General features: G+C 40.1%; 2 protein-coding genes across 2 annotated transcripts; both read right to left on the bottom strand.

Moving 5' to 3' along the window:
* Positions 1-694: 694 nt before the first annotated feature.
* On the bottom strand, positions 695-10,332 carry esr1 (estrogen receptor 1). Its single transcript, XM_086166655.1, has 9 exons — positions 9,860-10,332; positions 8,804-9,024; positions 7,316-7,432; positions 6,664-6,848; positions 6,295-6,448; positions 4,607-4,745; positions 3,191-3,324; positions 2,471-2,654; positions 695-1,799 (listed from the first exon to the last, which is right to left on the bottom strand). The coding sequence occupies exons 1-9, from the start codon at positions 10,294-10,296 to the stop codon at positions 1,508-1,510; spliced, it is 1,863 nt and encodes a 620-aa protein (XP_086022781.1). The 5' UTR covers positions 10,297-10,332; the 3' UTR covers positions 695-1,507.
* Positions 10,333-13,021: 2,689 nt separating this feature from the next.
* On the bottom strand, positions 13,022-17,446 carry dcph1 (damage control phosphatase 1). Its single transcript, XM_086167091.1, has 5 exons — positions 17,318-17,446; positions 16,826-16,931; positions 16,472-16,713; positions 15,492-15,657; positions 13,022-15,039 (listed from the first exon to the last, which is right to left on the bottom strand). Exons 1-5 carry the CDS (start codon positions 17,374-17,376, stop codon positions 14,257-14,259), a joined length of 1,356 nt encoding a protein of 451 aa, XP_086023217.1. The 5' UTR covers positions 17,377-17,446; the 3' UTR covers positions 13,022-14,256.
* Between the last annotated feature and the right edge of the window lie 1,842 nt (positions 17,447-19,288).

Here is a 19,288-nt window from a genome sequence, read left to right as displayed (position 1 = left end):
CACAATTAGTCGTGGACATTTTAGAAAGCCGTGATGACGTGACAGAAATACTGATCATTATTTTTTTTACTATTCTCTGACATTGAAAGACCAGTGAGCTCATAGATTTTCAAGATCATTGACAGATCAATCAATAATGAAAACATCCTCGTTGTCTTAATTAAAAGGATACACCAATGAAATATTTCAAGCAACATTGTGAATGTAGACAGACAGCAAGAGGGCACTTTAATACTGTTTTAGAGAAAATGTGAGCTGTTAATGGGGTTTTCCTGTGTGTGATTTTATGCTCAGCAACAATATTGTAAAAGCAGTGGAGGAAAGACACCTGTTTATAAACTTTACAGGTTTCTTCCGTTAAATCTGACCGAATATAATCAATCAAAGAATGCAATCACACCTTAACATTGTACCAGTATTTCTTTGGTGTGTAAAAGCCAGCCAAATTCCACTGAACCAACATATGATCTGGTCTGAGTCTCTAATTGTCTCTTAACACACACATGTAACACACACATTTAGGCAACAAATACAAACCAAATCTAGAAAAACATTTGTACACATAAGCAGGGAAATCTGATTTACACATAAAAGCTTTGAAGCAGATGAAGTTACTCATCACTGAAGCTCGGCAGGTTTTGCCTTCAACTGGCACTGTTAAAAATAAATTACACATTCATTCGAACCAGTTTTATCAGTTCAGAGTGCGATCATTTTCTTTCAGTCATTGTCCGTACCACTTATCCTGCACACAGGTTCACGGTAGGGATGGACATAATGCCAGCTGTCAGTGGACAAGAGGCAGGATTCAATCTTGACTGATCCCAGTCAATTACTGAGCCATACATAAAGACATTTGTTTATTATTTTCATCTGCAGACAATTTTGTCTTCGATCAACCAACTGAATGATTTTGGTCCGTGTAGGGAACTCTTAAAAACCCCCGCAGGACGAATGGATCATGAAACTCCACACAGAGAGATCCCAGTAAACCACAGAAATCAGAGGTGGGACCTTTTTTGTTGCGAGGCAGGAGTGCTAAGCACTGTACCGCTATGTCCTGTGACATTTTTTTTTTTTTTTATATAAATGTGAAACCATTGCCCAATAGCCCCTAAAGCCCAAGAGGAAGTGCACTTTGGTTTTGGTGAATTAAAAAAAAATAGCTGCTCATTCCTTAAATTGCCTGTGGCAAATAGCAAAATCATTACTAAACAACAACTGGCACTTTGGCGAAAAAAACAAGCTAAACTTGTGTCAAAGCTGTAAGAGATCATAGATATTCCTTAAGGCAGTAGAGGAATTTCAGACTGTAATGCACTGGAGCAATGCAAAACTATAATTACTGCTTCAATTGATTCCAAACATCTACAACTATAAAATCACATGTATAAATAATCATCTAAAGAAATTAATTTAGATAACATCCCATTTTTCATTCTGAAACTCATCTTAAACTGCACATCATTTGGTACCAATGACCCTTAACTTGCCTAAAAGATATGTCTCATAGGATGTGGGTGCAATCGGATTGGGACCCTCCGTACTGCAGGACACCTGGACATAGAGGGGTTCGGCTCAGGCTCTCGTGGCCGCCTCCAGTTCTTGAGCTAGAGACCTCTGGGGAGGTGCTGCTACTAGCATTGGTGCAGGAGGGCTCTTTGTCCACCTGGGGCCAAACCTGTGTGGGTTTGACCGGACGGTGGAGGCGGTGAGCGTCCAGCATCTCAAGAAGCAAGTCGTACAGTGGAACTTTGTTCTTGCACTTCATGCTGTAAAGATGTTCCATGCCTTTGTTGCTGAAGGCATAAACAAACAGGCACGAGGGAAGAAAGATACAATGATGAACTCGACAAATAATGAGCAAAGTTTCTGCTTTAATGATTCCCGATGGGCCGGTTAACCTTTAAAAATCATCTATTTACACATTCATTCTAATTATAATTGTAATTTAGGAGTTTCTTATTCCCTTAGTTGCAGTATTACTCTCAGGTTGATTCCTATTTTCCATTTTCCTCTATATATTTTCTTTTCTTTCTATGTATGAGATAACAGACACACTTTGAAAAAAGTAATTAAAAAATTTAGAATGTGGACCTACAAAAGGATTCTTAACTGGAGACCCAAAATATATTGATATATATATCAAATAAGTTCAATCTATGATTGTGTTTTTTTTTATTATTCTATATCATGACAGGTTAGCTTGAAGTGACAAATGCCCTGAAAAATTGCAGGAAAATGGCAAATAGGCAAACATTACATGCCTGTTTTTTTTTTTCATGAATATTTGTAATAATTTGAATAATATGTTTAAAGGGTGAAGTCAGTAATGCTTATTTAATAGAAATGCTCATGATAGGCCAGAGGTCAACTGCAAAGATTGTCCTCTGACACCGATGCCGAACTATGCACAGATTTGAAACAGGTTCTTAAACAGGCATACAAATTGTTTCAATTTTTATTTCACCTCATGTGCCTTATATGTGAGAGGAGGAGAAGCAGCTGGGCCTGCCGTCTGGACTGCTGCTGCACTGAGCATCCTGATTGGCTGATGTGATGTATTAGGGCATCAGTTATAGTATCCAGCATGTTCTGCACAGCCATGCCATCGTGAAGGGGTTCCATTGTGCCAGTGCAAAAAGCAAAGGCTCCTAAAAGAGAAAACCCATCATTAGGGCAATCATTTTGGTAAAAACTCTGCCACGTGTTACATTACTTATGTTAAATGTTTTGAAAATACTGCATTTATGACTACAAGAAGCATATCACCCGGACATTCATATACGAGCGGAGTATTCATTGGATGGGTCAGATGTTCGTCTGGCTTCATCACTGTAGTCGTCCCGCTGGTTATTTGTTTCACTCAGTATAGAATATCAACAAATCCAGCTCTCCGTGCTGTTACATGTTGTCATGGGAACAGTAATTGGTCTCATTGATAGTGCAGGCCTTCCAGAACACTGTGTCCACGGTCTGGGCTACACCTCAGTGGATGTAGTTTGAAACTGGTACCATTTACCATCGGGGACCAAAAGGGAAATCTTTGACAAAATGTACTCAATGAAAGCAAAATAGAGTGTAGTACAAGGGACAAGCGTTACGAGAGAACAGTCAGTGTCATAGTAGACGGAGAGTACATAAACAATACAATGCATGTTATATTGCAATTACTTGTATGCTTCCTCACCAGAGTTGAGCAAGATGATCGCTTTCAGGCACACAAACTCCTCGGGTTTGAGTTTGAGCATCCGGAAACGGGAGGCAGTGGCCAGCAGCATGTCAAAGATCTCAGCCATCCCTTCAACGCAGTCGCCCTCACTCCTACAGTTTAAGATGAAATAAAAACTTCAATCTCACTTGTATAAAAAAAAATACTCGGTTTCCTGGCACTGGTCATTTCCCTGTGACAGTGTCACTAGTTAATTTCCAAACTTTGGATAAATTGCTGCTAATTTTCTAGTAACTTGCTGAGTGAGGGTAATTTATTTTCAAAGTCATTTTTGGCAATTTCTAGCCACTTTTATATCATTATCTTGCAGATCTTTAAAGGTGAGTAGTCTATTTCCAAATTTAATCCTGTCACTCTATTAGCGAGCAAAGAGGTGTGGAAACTGATGGTAAAATTATGTATTACAATTTCAGTATTAATATGATGCACAACATGCTATCATGCTATTTTCAGAATAGTGTCCCTTCCTAGTAAGGGAGCTTTTAATCATAAAAAACTGTTCAGCCAAAGTTCAGAGCAGCATTTCACAAATTAAATTGTTGATAATCTGTGACAATGAAACTAGCCAAAAGTGCCCAGAAAACAACTAATGGAGTGAATCATGGTGACAACCTATTTGGTGGTAAAAGCGAAGCAAAGGCCGATGATATCTGGTGGAAAGTTTCACTTTGGCTGTGCAGAGCTGTGGGAATTTGTCAAACTTGACCCATGGCGTTTAAGTTATCATGTCCAATTGTTGCGAGCACTCACACAGAGACCAGGTTTTTGAGATAATACTCTGTAAATACTCTCCTGAATCAAATGGGACCATCAGGCACATCAGAGGGTAAAAGCTCTGTCTGTCTAGGTCTCTGTCTTAAGCTCTCTCTTGTGGATTGGGCAGCTTGTTTACTTTGAACATGGGGGGTGGGGGGGGGGGGAATAGAGGGAACACGCTGTGCCTGCGCCGTGAAAAAACAGCTATTCCTCCCTTCATTTTTATTTTTTCATCTTCATCATTTAACTCTCTCTTTCACCTCCTTCCCTGACATCTCTCCCTCTGCCTCCCTCTATCTCCATCGTTATTCATTTTCTATCATTCCTTGCATTGAAGCTTTGATTAAATCTCAGCGTGGCTGCAGCTCAGTTCTGTAATGATGTAGGGGTTATTTCAAGTTAGAGAGAGACAGCCCTCCTCTTAGTGGGGACTGTGTAATTAGTCTTTCACTTTATGATGGATGTGTTGGGTTGTCACAATGGGTGGCAAGGTGTGAAATGGAAAATATACAGTGCTGATGTATCACTCTTGAGGTGTGTGTGTGTGTGAGGGAGTGAGCGAAAGAAGAAGAAATGGGGAGGATATGTAGGGAGAGGTCCTTGTTGTGATGACTCTACCTGTCCAAAATGAGGTCCTGAGCAAAAATGAGTTTTCCAGGGCAGTGGATGGACCTCCAGATGAGCCCAATCATCAGCACCTCCAGCCATGAGCTCTCCAGCAGCTGCACCTGGTCGTGCAAGGACAGCTGCAGAAAACCTATTCAAACGAACACACAGACAGACAGACAGATAGACAGACACATGCACATGCATGCACATGTACGCATATTCTGCAGCATGAGCATTGATCACTGAAGAATGTCTGTGTTTATGGCTTTTGGGTGTATTGCAGCAATCATTCTCCATCCCAACAAGGAAAACATCTGATGTTTTATCAGTGAAGATGCTCGGGGCAGGGGGCATGGTGTGGAAGATAAACACTCCCAGAGATTAACTTTTGTGCGCAACATCTACCTACTCATACAAATAAAAATATGCGTGCTCTTGTTTCTGACAGGAGGGGTAAATTTAAATCAACGTCCCTGTTCTGCGAAGGAGCCTTATCACAGGAACTCAGCTGCCTAAATTCATATGTAATCATGACCAATTCCCTTCCATTTTGCCCCTCTGCACTCTGTTTGAGACCTCTAGCAATTAAAACAATATGCCTTGATGCTTTTAGTGACACACAGGCTTGTATTACTTCAGATTTAGAATTTAGTCATTTAGAGAGCCTGTTTGGTGTGTGTACTTATGTGCAGATGCAAAGGTGATGTGTCTTACACTGCATTTAGGCTCAAAGGGGTGCCAGTGGATTGGCCGAACAATCCTCTCAAAGGTGATGACTGTAATTACCATTACTGTAATGGCACTGCATTTGTGTGTGTGTGTGTGTGTGTGTGTGTGTGTGTGTGTGTGTGTGTGTGTGTGTGTGTTCATGTGTGTGTTCATGTGTGTGTGTGTGTGTGTGTGCACGCGTGTAGGCAATGTGAAAAGGTCACAGCGACTGTCAAACAGTGAAGAGAAACAGATTTCAATGTCATGTCGCCTCTTTTACCTGACAATTATAAGCATAAGTTTAGAAAAACATTTTGGAGTCCTTTTGTTACCCTAATTAGTCCTTCATCTCCCGATAGTACTGCATATATTTTATTAATTTAGATCTTTTTTCCATCAACATTATTAAAATTGTAATGAATTTTAGACAGTGTGACAGGTTTTTAAAGGCAGTGCAGCTTGTTGCTTTCTTAAAGCGGTAGGAGCTTGGTTGTTTATTTTGCAACAAGAAAAGGTATAGGTATATTTACTGTCTTTTATGCAACTGTCATAATCCATGAAGATGTCACCCAGGACTGAAAAAATGCATCAGGGGTGTCATTCATATTGAAGTGATTGACTTCAATGTATGGAAAAAAATAAATATATACCAGCGACAGTTGTTACATGTTTTGACAAAACAACGACAAAAAAAAAAAAAAGTGATAGGAATCAAAGAGCTATAATTCTCTGAGGAGGGACAGGAAGTGTTTGAGCTTAACAAATCAGTATTGAGCAACATAACGAGACTCTGAAGCAAAATCTCCCATTGTAAATGTTTCCTCAGTCCACTGGAAATTCCCAAAATCTCAAAATCTTTATCACAGATTTATTTCTGATAAGTCTCAGAAGAGGTAACCGATAACCTGTGTGTTATTTATTTCAAAATGTCAATAATATGGTATCTACCGAGGACTAAATCTACTTAAAAGTATTTGAGTGAGTCTAACCTGGCAGTTTCTTGGCCCAGGCGATCATGTGGACCAGCTCCTTGTCAGCCATGCTGGTGAGCAGGGTCATCATGGTGACCTCCGTATACGGACGGCTCAGCTTCTGACGGGAACTCAACACCGGCGGCTCGGCACCCTGCAGCAGCAGAAGCACCTAAGACAATATCAAAGAAATACTGTTATTCTCTTGATCACAAGACAATTTTTAATCTAAACACCAATATGCATACTGGTCCTGAAAGTGACTCACAGTGCTTTTTAAACCAGTTGCCCTTTAACCTAAGGTTGCTTTACACACAAAACACACAAAACTAATGGCTGGATGTCAATGACAATTGAAATATTTTTATGCTTCATGAGATTTAACACCTGGTCAGGTGGCATGTCAGCTACTGAGGATTTCCCTCCGCCGCCACCACAACTGCTACTTCTGCTGCTGCTGCATTTCCTCTCTTCTCCTGGAGGCACTTTGGTACTTTCCACTTCCTTGGTGGACTTTGTGCCGGTCCGTCGTTTGTCACGCCTCAAAATTCGACCACGGTCCTTGCGAAGACCTTGTTTTAAAAAACACATTTTTTGTTGTGTTAAACAGCTGCGCGTAAAAAAGCATATCGAATGCAGCCGCACATTAATGGGAGCAGGCTTGACAATAACACTTTAGACTGTACTTGACATAAAATCCCACTGTACGAATTGTTAAGATTCCTTTGTGATTCATGAAGAATGATAACAAAAACGTGGGTGTGCACAACTCGGTGGTTTCGCCGCTTCAGAGGAAATCACTTCAAGGTCATGTTAGAGTTTGTCTTGAGCTTATCTGCATCCACTAGCATGTTCATTTTTGTTCGAGTGTTCACAGCAAGAAAAAAACACAATGAACAGATAATTAAAGAACACGTGGAATCTGCTGCAATAATTGAAACAATAATAACATCTTCAATACATAATCTAATACGGAGACGATATAAGAAAAATGGTATTACAATAAACAATGCAATTTTAAGGTGATGTTTCTACGTACCTCCTTTCATCATACCCACTTCGTAGCACTTTCTAAGACGGCATGCCTGGCAGCTCTTCCTCCTATTCCTGTCAATGGTGCACTGATTGGTTGCTGGGCACATGTAGTCATTGTGACCTGAAAAAAGGGGAAAAAAAAAATTATTTTAAGCCCCCCACTCGGTGGCTTCAGTTTAGATTTTGGTTATCTAGAGGCAAAGAACACTCTCTCCCCATTTTAAATGGATCTGTGATGGAGAAAATTAAAAAGTGGCATCTATGCTTTGTCATCTCCATGGAGACTGTTTGTTCTTTATAACCAGTCCTCCATTGCATTAATATGGGAAAACATCCCTTCACAGTCATGACTAAGCCACCTACGGTAGATGAAGCTTTTTTTTCCGGGAAAAGGGAAAGAATTAAATGGAAGTTATTTAGTGTTATGTGATATATAGAGAACTGATGGAGACCCTAGTTTGTGACTATGTGACAATTTAAGGCTACTATTTTTTTTTCCTGTCTGCCTTTATGTGATGTTAAACAGCTTCGACTTTTCTGTCAAGATTATAAGCTTAGAAGACACACAGTCATGGTCAGTCCCCCGAGCCTTGTCTCCCAAACCGCTGTCACACTAAACCTCTTTCATCGTCTATGCTGGTGTCCTGGTCCTGTGAACTAACCAGAATTCAACATTATCCAAAAGTCTAAATAGCAAAGTCCACATTAATGTAGTTGATATTAGATGTTAAAATCCACAAGATATCTGACTGACCCTCACTTCCAGCGAAAATGTAATATATCCCAGCAACTGGCGGATGTTAAAATGGCAAACAAAGTAACTAGTTGTTGCAGTACGTTTACTTTATTCTGTTTCTAAATTGCTTTCACCGAGACAACTGGACTTATATTTATATAAATAATTTTCCTTGGTGTCAGCTTGAATTCAGTACCAGCCAGGTTGTGATTGTCAATGGAATCCCAAGGTGGCAACCTGTGGTTTAGTTTCAGAAAGGTTATTAATGTCACCCGGAAATAAGATAATAGAATACTGCTATTATCATATTGTTTATATATTAAAGAAAAATCGTAGACTGGTTCTATGACATTTTAATTATATTCGTTCATTATCTGCACCACTTATCCTGCACTTGGAGTTGTGAGAGTGTGTGAGCCAGTCCCCGCTGGCATGGGGTGAAATACGGGGGACACTTTGGATCAGGTGCCAGTGGACTCATGATATGATCAATTTATTAATCTGCTGTGCATCTGTTTATATATGGTTTTTCCAGTTACATGGAGTGAGGCTCCTAACAAAAGACAATTGGGAACCCCTATTAAAAAGGATAAAAACTTCATTTGAGTTTTTGATTTTTTTTTTTTCGAAAGTACCAACTATTGAAATTAAACCGTGACACATGTGTCCTTAGATATAAAAATTATAAGTTACTAAAAACGTAATGCATTGAGTAACATCGCGGGCACACAAGGATGTACTAAAGAGTCCTCTTACCCTGAATGCTCCTCTTAAAGAAGGCCTTGCAGCCTTCACAGGACCACACCCCGTAGTGATACCCAGAGGCATAATCGCTGCATACGGCACAGAAGCGTGTCTCTTTGGCTATCTCAAAGACCCCTGCTCCGGCCTCAGACTCTCCCATACCATAAGACTCATCACAGGTGCCACACTGGTCGTCCCTGGACGCCTGTAGTTGACTGGATGACACACTTGACCTAGAGCAGGGCATGCATTTTATTTGCCAAGTCACATTTTCTCCGCATAATAATGACTTTTTTTTTTTTTTTTTTGTCTATAGCTTTAGCAACTACATCCGGAGTGACCGAGTAAACATTGGTGATTTTAGTCAAATCTCTTGCCAACTGTTTTAGTCCAATTTATCTTGAACATTTACCCTTTAATGTGACAATGCCTGAGGCAACAGAAGAGCACTATTTTCCACCTGAGCAGGGAAACAATCTGTGCATGTGGTTCTGTTGTTCTTACGTATTGTTCCTTTTTCAAGGTCCTGGACAAAGTACTTAATCTCTGGAATTAGAAACCAGACTGAAGCCTGATCCTTTCTATGGAGATAATAGCTGTTTTGTGCGAAGCAAATGATTACAATGACAATAATATTATAGATTTATTTTTCATATATTACTGCATAGCGCCAAGGCGGAATGATAGTGTGGTAGGCAGAATATATTCAATCTTCTCATGTATATTGAGTGCTCTGTCTTGCGAACACTCAAAAGTTATAAACCACGAGAAGTCGGTTTCTTCAAAGATCTACAGGTGAAGAAGGGATGGATGTTGTTTTGACAATGTTTTTTTTTTCTAATCAGCAGTTACATAATCAGCAAACAACAGCACACACAAAATTAAACAAACAAGAATCAGGCACTGGAAATGGTGTCACATCCAATTAACTTTCATTTACATTGGAAGAAATTGCTAAAATATCGTGCATTTAGAGACTAAATGGAAAAGAGCCCCCAGGGAAATAGAAAAAGCATATTAGTGATGCTTTCCTTTCTGCAATGATGTGAATTAGAAGTTTTCTCTCACCTGTAGATGGGTGTTGAGGTGGTTTCCAGATAGTGATGGCTGGGTGGGTGTAGAAAAGGACTGAGACGGGGGCTGGAGGGCACAAACACAAGTGGGCTTGTGGGCCCACTGCCCAGAGACTGCAGACTGCCATCTGAGGGTGGTCCGGGATTTTCCAGAGGACCACAGTAGTAGCCAGGGGTGGAGTGGCTGTACAGTGGGGTTGGGGCAGGAGTAGGGGTAGCATAGTCATATGTACCCTCCAGGAAGTCCACAGTGGCTACCCCTCCGGATCCCCGGCTCTCTTCGGGGTACATGTCACTGAGAGGGGCACGCAGTGGAGAGGAGAGGCGTGATGAGGAGAGGGTCTCCAGCTCTGAGACGGCCGGGTTGATCCTGGGTCTCAACAACGGTCCGCAAGTCTGCCTGCGCTTTGCCGGGTTCTGCCTGAGCAACATCACAGCACAACAGCACTGATAAGCAACATGATTTAGACTTGCTCTCCCATTCGTTGAGAGGAGGAGTGGAGACGATTGCCTCGCTCTCTCTCTCTCTCTCTCTCTCACTCTCTCAATGGCTTTCTCTCTCTCTCTTGTTTCAAGTTATTACTCCGACTACAACTCTCTAGTATTCTTTCCGGTACAAAAATAGAGGCACACGAAGGGCCCACCGCTCTTCTGGTCCCTTTACCTGATCTACCTTGAGACCCCACGCACGTGCATTCCACACATCTCAAAAAACACATGCAAAGAGAGTCCTCTCGACCTCTTTCGCATTTTTTAAGGCAGACCCATCCCTTTTCCTCCGAAGCAACTTTGGTCTTGCAAAAGAAAATAATATATGAATCAACAGTGGAAAATACTTTTCTGACCCCTTCCAAATCTTTACAATGTTTTTAATATTGATTTTTAACATCTTATCTAAAAAAACACTTTCAGGCTCTCCCTGAATATTTACCATCCCTTTGGCTGATATTCATCACACTGCTATGACATACGACCAGTCTATTTGTGGAAAGATTATTGAATACACCTGAGACTCATTGTACTAAATCAAATCACTCTGGAAATGAGGACCATTAGGAAACTGGTTTTAAACAACAGGCTCTCAAAGAAAGAAAAACTTTACAATGACAACCACTCACCTCTTACAGATGAATCATCTCCGTATCAGCCGCACGGCGCCGAGTGCATCGCAGTCCTTGCGCTCCCTCTCACCTTGTGTCTCTCATCGCTCCGAAACGTGAGATTAGCTGGGCTCATTGGACACAATGGGAACAGTAGAAGGTTAAAAAAGGGGATAAACAAATTAAAGATGCCACCAAATCGATAATGATGGTGTGTTGTACTGCCAGGTCACCTTAACACAGCAAACAGAGTAGGAGGTCAAATCTCATTCCAATAGCCAATCATTACACAACCAACCCCAAAAAATTAGGGAATTGCTGATTGTTTTAATCAGTCAGGGTTTACCCAAGCTTTATTGATGAGCAATTTAAAGTCTTTAGAGAGGACTTTTGAAGATAATATTTTTAACATTTTATCAAAGGGAATCACAAAATAAAAAGTAGTTAAATATGGCTTTACTGCTTAATGTCATCTCAAAAAGAATAACCGAAGAAAGGACCGTTTGTCCGTAAATAAAATTATAAGGAATGGTTTAGGCTGTCGGTGCTAAGGTCTAACTTTCGATTGTTGGTGAAAAAAAAGGCGATAAAGCCTAAATTTGCTGACTAATTTCAAACAGGCACTACACTGATGCCAGTGCATCTGTACAGAGAGTTAAACATTTGAATGTGACTGAATTCAACGACAGCCCTTCACCAATGAGGATGAAGTAAACATTTGGCCTTCATTTTTTCCCATCTCTGTGCAACAGCTTTCTGGAATAAACAGCCCCATTTTCAGAACATGTCAGGTCAAGTGGAAAACAAGTAGCTATGATGATGATGGTTTCTTTTTAATTTCTCCCGGAAAAAAAAAAACAAGACCTGGTTACATTAGATAACAAGTAAATTAGGGGTGAAAAATGACATACCTAAATCATTGAAGTGAATTATTTCCAGCCTCTTGTTTTTTCCGGCTCATCACAGATTGTAATGCACATGCTGCAGTATTTCCAGCTGTGCTCATGATTGTGACGTGGGTCCGACCTGACCCAGAATAAAGGAGAGGTCAACTGGTAACATTAACTGTTTTGATGAGACAATGAAACGCTACTAAGGAATATTTCAGACATCGGGTGGTTTATTTCCAGTCTGTATAGAGGCATCTCAGTAGTCCATGTTTACAGTATGTTTACAAGACTTAAAACTATAAAACGTGCACACTAAATTTGTAGGGGCACACCAAGGCAAACATGGTTCACTTAAAAACTGTAAGATCATTTTAACGATGGAGCCATAAAACAATGTATAGTCAGTTAAATGTGGATTTCATCATGCATTCATTATGTGAAGACATTTGTTCTAAATACAGCGTATAACAGGATCCCTCCTTTTCTTTAGCAAAAAAAGTTTTTCAAAAAAGATTTCAGTGAGTTAACTGACAACTAGTCAACAAAACATTAAACGGCAAAGCTAATTATGTAAAAAGACAAAAATTAACACACGACAACAATAGATGACTTGCATAAATGTATTTACCTTTCCCTAACTCTCTGCAGTGATCTAGTTATCCACAAGAATTAACCATTATTATAAAAATACCTGAAGAGCATCGCATAAGAATCTGAAAAATAAAAAAAAATAAAAAAATGGATAACTGAAATTCTGTATTACAGTACTAAATCTTTAATTATGGCTTAAAGAATGCTCTCAAATGCATTCAGGAAGAGATGTGATACTCCATAAACTGAGGATAAAAGTTTTCTAAATATCATGATATTCCTTTTTACCCCTAATACCATCTAGACCAAGTGTCATCTGAAGTCTCATTTTTCAGTTTTTTTTTCCACAAATAGAATATGGAGAAAGAGAAAAAAAACAACATAAATATATATGCTTATATATGTATATATGTATATATATGTATATATATATATATATATATGTGTGTGTATATATATATATATATATATATATATATATATATATATATATATATATATGGTAACAGGAGTTATCATTCCATATCGGATCAATATTCCCTTCTTGTTAAATGTCACAGCAGGCAAAAAAAGACAAGTTATTGCAGTTCTTTATTCAGGTAAAGCCATTCATGAAAATGATATCCAGTAACATCGCTCTTAGGGTGAGACCACTAACAAGGAGAGGGCAAATTTACTTCCATTATATCCATAGAGATATAGATGCCTGGCTTTGATTTAAAACTAAACAAGCACATAATTCATGTTTTTGTTACAATGATCCCTTACAGTCCACCAACTCACAAACACTCATCCAAAGTACTTATGGCATGCCTTTTTGATTTTAAAATGAGTACCAGCATGGTGGGATTCTTGAATACCCAGGACCTATAGAAACAAGCTAGTGACTTAAAGTAATTGTAAATTGACTCTACACTGCATGCAGGTGTGACAACATTGTATTTTCTGTGAATAGACCACAGTCTAATATCAACCTTTTTTCAACTCTGTGTCCAACGACATTTTGATTTAATAAATAGTGTATAAAACGTATGAAATAAAGTGCTGTCAGATTTTCTCATTAGTGAAAATGGGGGTGTCATATACCTTGTTCGAATTACAGGGACGATTCTCCATCTGAAAGTGCTGACATTATTAGGGAAGCGCAAATGGAAATCTGCAGAGAAAATGAGGTGCGGCGGTATTGTGCATTTCTGTATCAACCACATGGTTTACTCAAGACTGGCTAGGAAAGACAAAATTGCGAAGGATATTTTTGACCCTCCTTCAGCTGACATCAAGATTTTTGGAAGTTGTTGACAATGGCTAATCAAGCCACAAAAACAAGAAAGCTTGTCAGAATGACAGGGCAAAATATGCTTAGCATGACATTAAGACTAAAACAGTTTGCCTGATCGATTGATGCAACCAAATGCAAACATGACATTTTTAAACAAAAGCTTAAGTGTATTTTTGTTCATGCTCTGAAAAAGTTAACCATCAGTATGCGCAGCCCCCTTGTGTTTATGGAAATGATTCCAGAAATTATGGCTTTGGCATTTTTGTTACTAAGAATTATTGCGAAGTGGCAAAGGTAGAGCCATGGGAAATAAGACTGGGTGAGACGGTGGGGACAGATGGATCTGAAAACCTGAAATACAAGACATCAGCAGACTCGCCTGATCACAAGGCTAGGCAGATACAGAAATGTGCATAACATGATGCATTGGTAAAGTTAAACAAAACTCTTAAAAAAGTTTCAGAGAATTCCTAATTCTGGATTACTGTAAAGCAGCATGAATACATGTCTTGATGAGATTCTCAGATCAGCCCTACTGTTCTGACTTAGGGTTGTGGAATTGAATGACTGCATACTTGCCGCTAGTCATCCATTCTGGATCTTGTAAGCTGAGCTTCTTCCCCTGGCCTTGCTGCAGACCGACTTGTACATTTGCCTTTAGAGTTCTCAGGCTGCACAGTGGCGCAGGTCCGAAACCCCTTAGTGCTGTATCAAAGGACACTGTGTGGTCCCAGTCTCGGTCCCCGGTCAGCTTCCTATAATTCAGATCACCTTTAAACAGCACCAGGTCTGCCTTTTGCAAAGTAGCATACAGGTCAGGTGCATCGGCTGCCATGTCACAGAATTCGTGCGGCATTGTCCAGAAAGAATGATCGTGATAGGACCACACGTTGGTCTTCAAGTAGTCCTGCCATTGCGCACCTCTCTTTGACATCCACCTGTGATTAGCTGACATGGTCAGTCGGATGGTCCACTGAAAATCCCTGGCTGTTACATCAGACACAAACCATGGGAAGGATTTGCCGTGAAAATGGATCTCATGGGCAAGGCCAGAGGAAATCAGGAAATCTGCTAAGACTAGATCAGTAACTAACTCAAAGCCGGCATTGTCTAAGACGATGTCCACTCTGTTGGAGGTTGTTTTGCCTGCCTGTCTTTGCCGCCATGCAGTTATGAGAGTTGACCATACCGCCACTGAGTTGTCCACCAAGATGAAGGGGTGTAAGGCAGTGAGAGACTCGATGGGGCTGGCTTTCTGGGCGTTCTCCTTTCCAGCCGAGATTGATAGATCACACTTGTTTCCCCACACGGAGACCTTGGAGGGTTGAAGTTAAAACAGTGACCCTTTTCGCATTACTTTAAATACATGTTATCAATCTGACATTTAGCCTCTAATGACTTGAAAGAAAAAAAAAATGCTTGAGGTTGATGTCAAAATATTGTTTCTCAATTAATAGTGTTTTTTAATTAGTCCAACTACACAGTTCCTTGATAAAAAAAAAAACAACAACTCATATTCAGTGGGCAAGCCCCATTTATAGAAATAGCCACAATCTATTTGTAATTTAAGAGATATGGTTTAAAAGAATGCCTGCATTTATTATTGCTAGTTTTACTGTTTAAAAAAGTTAAACCTATAAGACAATAGAACATTAAATACCCATGTGGAACAGGCAATATAGAAAATACATAGTTGAATCTGTCACTCACCCACTAGAAGTTATGCTCAGTTAATCACTAAGATCTTGACATTGAGGTAAAAATTACCTGCAGTAGTTTGTTGAAATGCTCCTGGAGGTGATTTTCAGAAATTGCTTCCATGTTCTTGTTGACGCCCTCGATGTATGTACATAGGGTCATGATGGCCTGCTGGGACTCAAAGAAGCTCTGAGTTTTCCCCTCATTGAAGACATCGTAGTCACAAAGAGGAGGACTTCAGTAAAAGCAGGGGAAAAAATTGTCACTAGGATATGAATGACACCTCGGGGAAAACACAACATCTTTTATGCACTGTAATTGGTCTAACATAACTGTTGTTTTTTTTTTTGTAATTTCATAATTTAATTCCTTTAAGTCCGGTTCAATTGTTTTCATAAAGAGTTCTGACGTTTATTAAAGACACTTGACACCATATTAACAACTACTCTATAGATAATTAATGGATTTCATTTTTTTTTCCAAAGTGAAACAATTCTACTATCAACATTAAAATACAACATTGTTTGTTGTATGTTTGCCAAATCTTTTCTATTCTAACAATGTCTTCATTAACAGCAGGTTCTCAAGCGTGACTGTTAAATTGGATGGTAAAGTTTAATATAAGTCACAAATGTGATGTTGTATCAGCATAAAGTTCAAAGGTGTTTCACTGTAGAATTAAAATATTCCTGGTTATTCTACATTCATGCTGATAAACTATTTTTGTCGTCTATCAAGCATGACAGTGGTGATGCTGGTGGTATTATCGATACACAACAAATAGCATTCAGCTGTTTTGCTGTATTACTACACATATATATTTTGTACAGTAATTATAAAAAGCGAAGGTTAGTTTAGTAGTATCTTATCAATGAAGTATTATCTTAGTTGTTGGGTCACTGTCTGAGCTATTGTAAAATACACTGTCCGTTGACATCCTACAGAGAAAACTGTACCAGTGTTCTGAAATATAGAATTGAAACCAATGGGAAACTCCAAAATACATGCTTGATTGAAATAGGAACTAGAACATATATATATATTCTCACTTGAGCCAGAGGGCCTCTTGTATCTTGCGGTACATGTAGCATTCGACAAACAACCATGGGGATTTGAACCAGCTGACAATCTCCTGGTCGGCCTGCTTATCCTGTTGTCTCTCCAGGTACTGGTTCCAGGAGTCGGTGTCTTCCAGGCTGTCTATCAGGGAAACTATTGGTTTGTCCGTCTGTAACTCGTTTCTCAGCTTGGACAGCAGAGAAATTGTTTGCTTTTCAGCCTGGATACCTTCCTGTGTACACAAACACACACACACAACCAAGCCTAAATTCGGAGTTCGGTATTTTCAGAGGAGCTGGTGTAAGTAACCCTACAGGTTACCCAAGAACAGTAGCACTTCTTACCTCCCCGTGCTCTTCAAAAAACTTGTTTTTGTTGCGATGAATTGTATCTATTACTTTTGTAAGAATGGTCGGCAATCTGTCTTTCACGGTCAAATAAGCAAAAGACCTGAGAAAAGATAACAATTGTCATTACAATTGACAGTGACATTTCTCAATCGGATCTCAACGCTAACAGGAACTTAAGCAGGCTAGCCGGCTAATTAGCAAATTATGAAGTATCTTTTACTCTAACCTTCCAAAGCATTTTCCTCGACAATCGTTTACTACAAAGGTTTATGCAGAAAGGGGATGATGACAACGTTTCACGTTTGATGACTTACAAAAGTATCGAGTCGGTGAGGTATTTACACCATAAAGAACCTTACCTAAAAGCTAACGCTAACGTGTCCGATTTGGCACATTCGTTATCGCCACTTGACACGGCAGTACTTATAACGCATATTATTTTAGAGTAAGGACAAGGGGGAAAAAGATCCTGTCAACAAAACTCACCCAACCACTTTGGCAGAGAGCGAATTAGGAACCAAAAATGTAGCTTGATCGGCCGCCATCTTTCCGGCAGTGAGGAAATTTCGAAATATACTTTGTATGTACAAATTTGCGACAGAGGTTTTACGGCATGTGAAAGCATATGCAGCCCATCAGCGGATGGATCGAGCAAACGAAACCAAAACAATAATCCGATGCCGTCGTCTACTATTATTGGGGAAGAATAGTTGTTGTTTATCTTGTGTATGTTTTGCATTCCTTCTCTAGATTTGACTTTTCATTTGCCATGCGGTGCTACCACCTAGCGACTACACGTTAACATGCTACGTAGCTCTGTATAAATATATGACTTATCCTACTCGGTGCTTTGAAACTATATTGTGAGTTTTGCTTTATGACTTTGACTTTTAATATCGCAAGCGCACATTTTAGAGGTCGACCCACTGTGTACTATACGCTGTTGCGCAGCGTACGCAGTCCATTGCAGCATTCTCGGGCATCCGCTGTTGTCAGTGGCAACGGTTGTCCGGGAGACGCCGGTTAGCCCTATCAGGAAATGGCAGAATTCGAACCCCCAGGGCTTTTTGGCGGGAAAGGAAGGGAGGGGGTAGCGTGCAGTTTTGGGGAGGGAAAGAAATCCCAGTGAGGGCTCTCCTTAACAAGAAGCAAAGAAACACTCATGTCGTACATGATTATAAGGGTGTTACAATGTTCCCTTTGACAACCGGGTATCATACCTGTCACTAGGATAAGTCTCGTTGGCCCGTTTCCTCACGGATTTTAAAATACAAAATGAAAAGGATCAAAAAGACCCATAAAACTGTCACATTGAAACCAGACAGATTATATAAGATTTACAGTTCGTTTTTGGTGTTAACAGCCGGGGCAGCGTCTTGACTTTTTATTCTCTTTTCATGACCGACCGGAATTATAAGCGTATCAATTGATTCTGGAGGAATTTTTCCTCCAGATCAGCCCCGGTCACTATGGGAACATGGCAGACTGTTGTCAGGATGTGGGGTCCTTGAGAGCGGGAGTCCAGCTGCGTCCACCTCCGGTGTTCATCCACCGCCGGCCTCCCTTCCCCCCACCGGGCCCCAGCCAGGCCGGATCTGTTTTTCTAGACCGAGAGCGAAGTGACTCACCACTCCGGTTTCAAAACAAGCCATGAAGGGGGTAGGGCGGCAGACAGTTAACGTTTAAGGCCCTGTTTAAACAGGTGTTTCAGCTCACCATACAGCCACACTACTGCAGACTCATGCATCGGCCTCAGAATACATCCGAGCAATGAACAAGTTGTGTGAAATACTGCTTGTAATTGTGCACTGACGTCAATATTGGCCAAAAGAGATACAAATTTTCACCGTGTGAATTTTTTTTACATTTTAGGCGGTCGGATGCGGACCGTGGAGTCGGTTTTGAAAAGCTTTTATTGCACAAAAAAATCAATTTATTGGAAATCAGTGCCGAGGCGGTCATGTGAAAGTCCAGTCTGTGTCTCTTGAGAGCGCTGCTCTTAAGAGAAAAGACCCAGGGAAGATAAATGGGGAGAGCACTGGAAGATGAAGAGAAGCAGACAGCGCTTTCTTTCCAAATTATATAAAGTCTATTGATTACAATATAATGGTTTAAATGACAGTGTTCTGGCATTAGCAATTTATCTGCTTCTTTAACCCCCGCGGTGAGCTTTTTAAAAAAGTAAACAAAGCTTTTGTTGTGCTGCCATTAACACCCTCTAAAGCTCTACAAGAGGATTTGTTATGAATGATTTTGAGCCCCTGCCGGCCTCAAGTTGCCTACAGGATCTGATCTGATATGTTGTTTGTTGATATGATAAACAGCCACGGCTTCACAGACATTATTATGCCCTCCCATGTGTCCTGTCTCCTTTTACAGAGTCCCCCTCTTTTCCCAACCAGAGAGCCTTGTGGAACTGGTCATCCTGTGGACTCCCTGTCCTAAGGCTAAAATACA

The sequence above is a fragment of the Fistularia commersonii genome, chromosome 20 (assembly GCF_037954325.1).
Source record: "Fistularia commersonii isolate RoL2024-O1a breed Wild chromosome 20, RoL_Fcom_v1.0, whole genome shotgun sequence".
NCBI lineage: Eukaryota > Metazoa > Chordata > Actinopteri > Syngnathiformes > Fistulariidae > Fistularia > Fistularia commersonii.
Note: the sequence above shows the minus strand (reverse complement) of the source record. Positions and strands in the feature narration are given on the sequence as shown.

What these genes read in the sequence shown, in the direction of transcription:
- esr1 (XM_086166655.1), bottom strand. Translation starts at nt 10,296, where the DNA reads ATGTTGCTCAGGCAGAACCCGGCAAAGCGCAGGCAGACTTGCGGACCG. An exon ending in ACCTCAACACCCATCTACAG is followed by an intron (nt 9,025 to 9,859) that starts GTGAGAGAAAAC and finishes GCCCTGCTCTAG; the next exon opens with GTCAAGTGTGTCATCCAGTC. An exon ending in TCACATATAAGGCACATGAG is followed by an intron (nt 1,800 to 2,470) that starts GTGAAATAAAAA and finishes TTATGCCTTCAG; the next exon opens with CAACAAAGGCATGGAACATC.
- dcph1 (XM_086167091.1), bottom strand. Translation starts at nt 17,376, where the DNA reads ATGGCGGCCGATCAAGCTACATTTTTGGTTCCTAATTCGCTCTCTGCC. An exon ending in CTCTCTGCCAAAGTGGTTGG is followed by an intron (nt 16,932 to 17,317) that starts GTGAGTTTTGTT and finishes ATCTTTTCTCAG; the next exon opens with GTCTTTTGCTTATTTGACCG. An exon ending in CAAGAGGCCCTCTGGCTCAA is followed by an intron (nt 15,658 to 16,471) that starts GTGAGAATATAT and finishes CTTTTACTGAAG; the next exon opens with TCCTCCTCTTTGTGACTACG.